General features: G+C 49.9%; 2 protein-coding genes across 2 annotated transcripts in view; one reads left to right on the top strand and one right to left on the bottom strand.

Moving 5' to 3' along the window:
- Positions 1–11: 11 nt before the first annotated feature.
- Positions 12–391, bottom strand: part of CSUI_009512 (plasma membrane-type ca(2+)-atpase a1 pmcaa1) — a gene marked incomplete at its 3' end in the record, with an annotated part of 11377 nt that continues 10997 nt past the window's right edge. The window contains exon 4 of the mRNA XM_068069627.1: positions 12–339. Coding sequence (XP_067918396.1) covers positions 12–339 — 328 coding nt within the window. The remainder of the gene's footprint in view (positions 340–391) is intronic.
- The window catches only part of CSUI_009513 (uncharacterized protein), a gene marked incomplete at its 3' end in the record, with an annotated part of 3896 nt that continues 3601 nt past the window's right edge, over positions 97–391 (top strand). Inside the window, exon 1 of the mRNA XM_068069628.1 lies at positions 97–134. Within this exon, the coding sequence (XP_067918397.1) occupies positions 111–134 (24 nt within the window). The 5' untranslated portion in view covers positions 97–110. The remainder of the gene's footprint in view (positions 135–391) is intronic.

The raw sequence follows: 391 nt of genomic DNA, 5'->3' as shown, positions 1-391 counted from the left end.
CCGCCGACGCCTCCTATGATCCCTCGGCGACTCGTCATGGTCGCATAATAAGAAGAAGACGAGGAAGAGACACCATCGATCAAGCTCCGAGGGCTTTGAGAATTCAGACCATGCTCCGGATTGGATTGATGGTAGTAAGGATAAGATTGACGGCGCCTTAATCGACTGATAGTCATAAGACGAGCCTTCTTCGCGTATTTCTTGGCGAAAGTATAGCTTGCTAGACCTAGTCTTTCATTGATGCGATCAGGAGTCCTCCCACGTAGTTCTAAAGCAATACTGTGTGTCTCTTCAAGGAGCTCTTCTCTCTTGCCAAACTCCGGCGCGATTTTATACAGGCTAGGAAAGACACGAGGCAGGCGCCCCCATAGGAGCCCGACTATCGATATGA

Source organism: Cystoisospora suis (assembly GCF_002600585.1).
Source record: "Cystoisospora suis strain Wien I chromosome Unknown contig_5705, whole genome shotgun sequence".
Lineage (NCBI taxonomy): Eukaryota > Apicomplexa > Conoidasida > Eucoccidiorida > Sarcocystidae > Cystoisospora > Cystoisospora suis.
The sequence above is the reverse complement of the archived record's forward strand: the minus strand, read 5'-3'. Positions and strand labels throughout refer to the sequence as shown.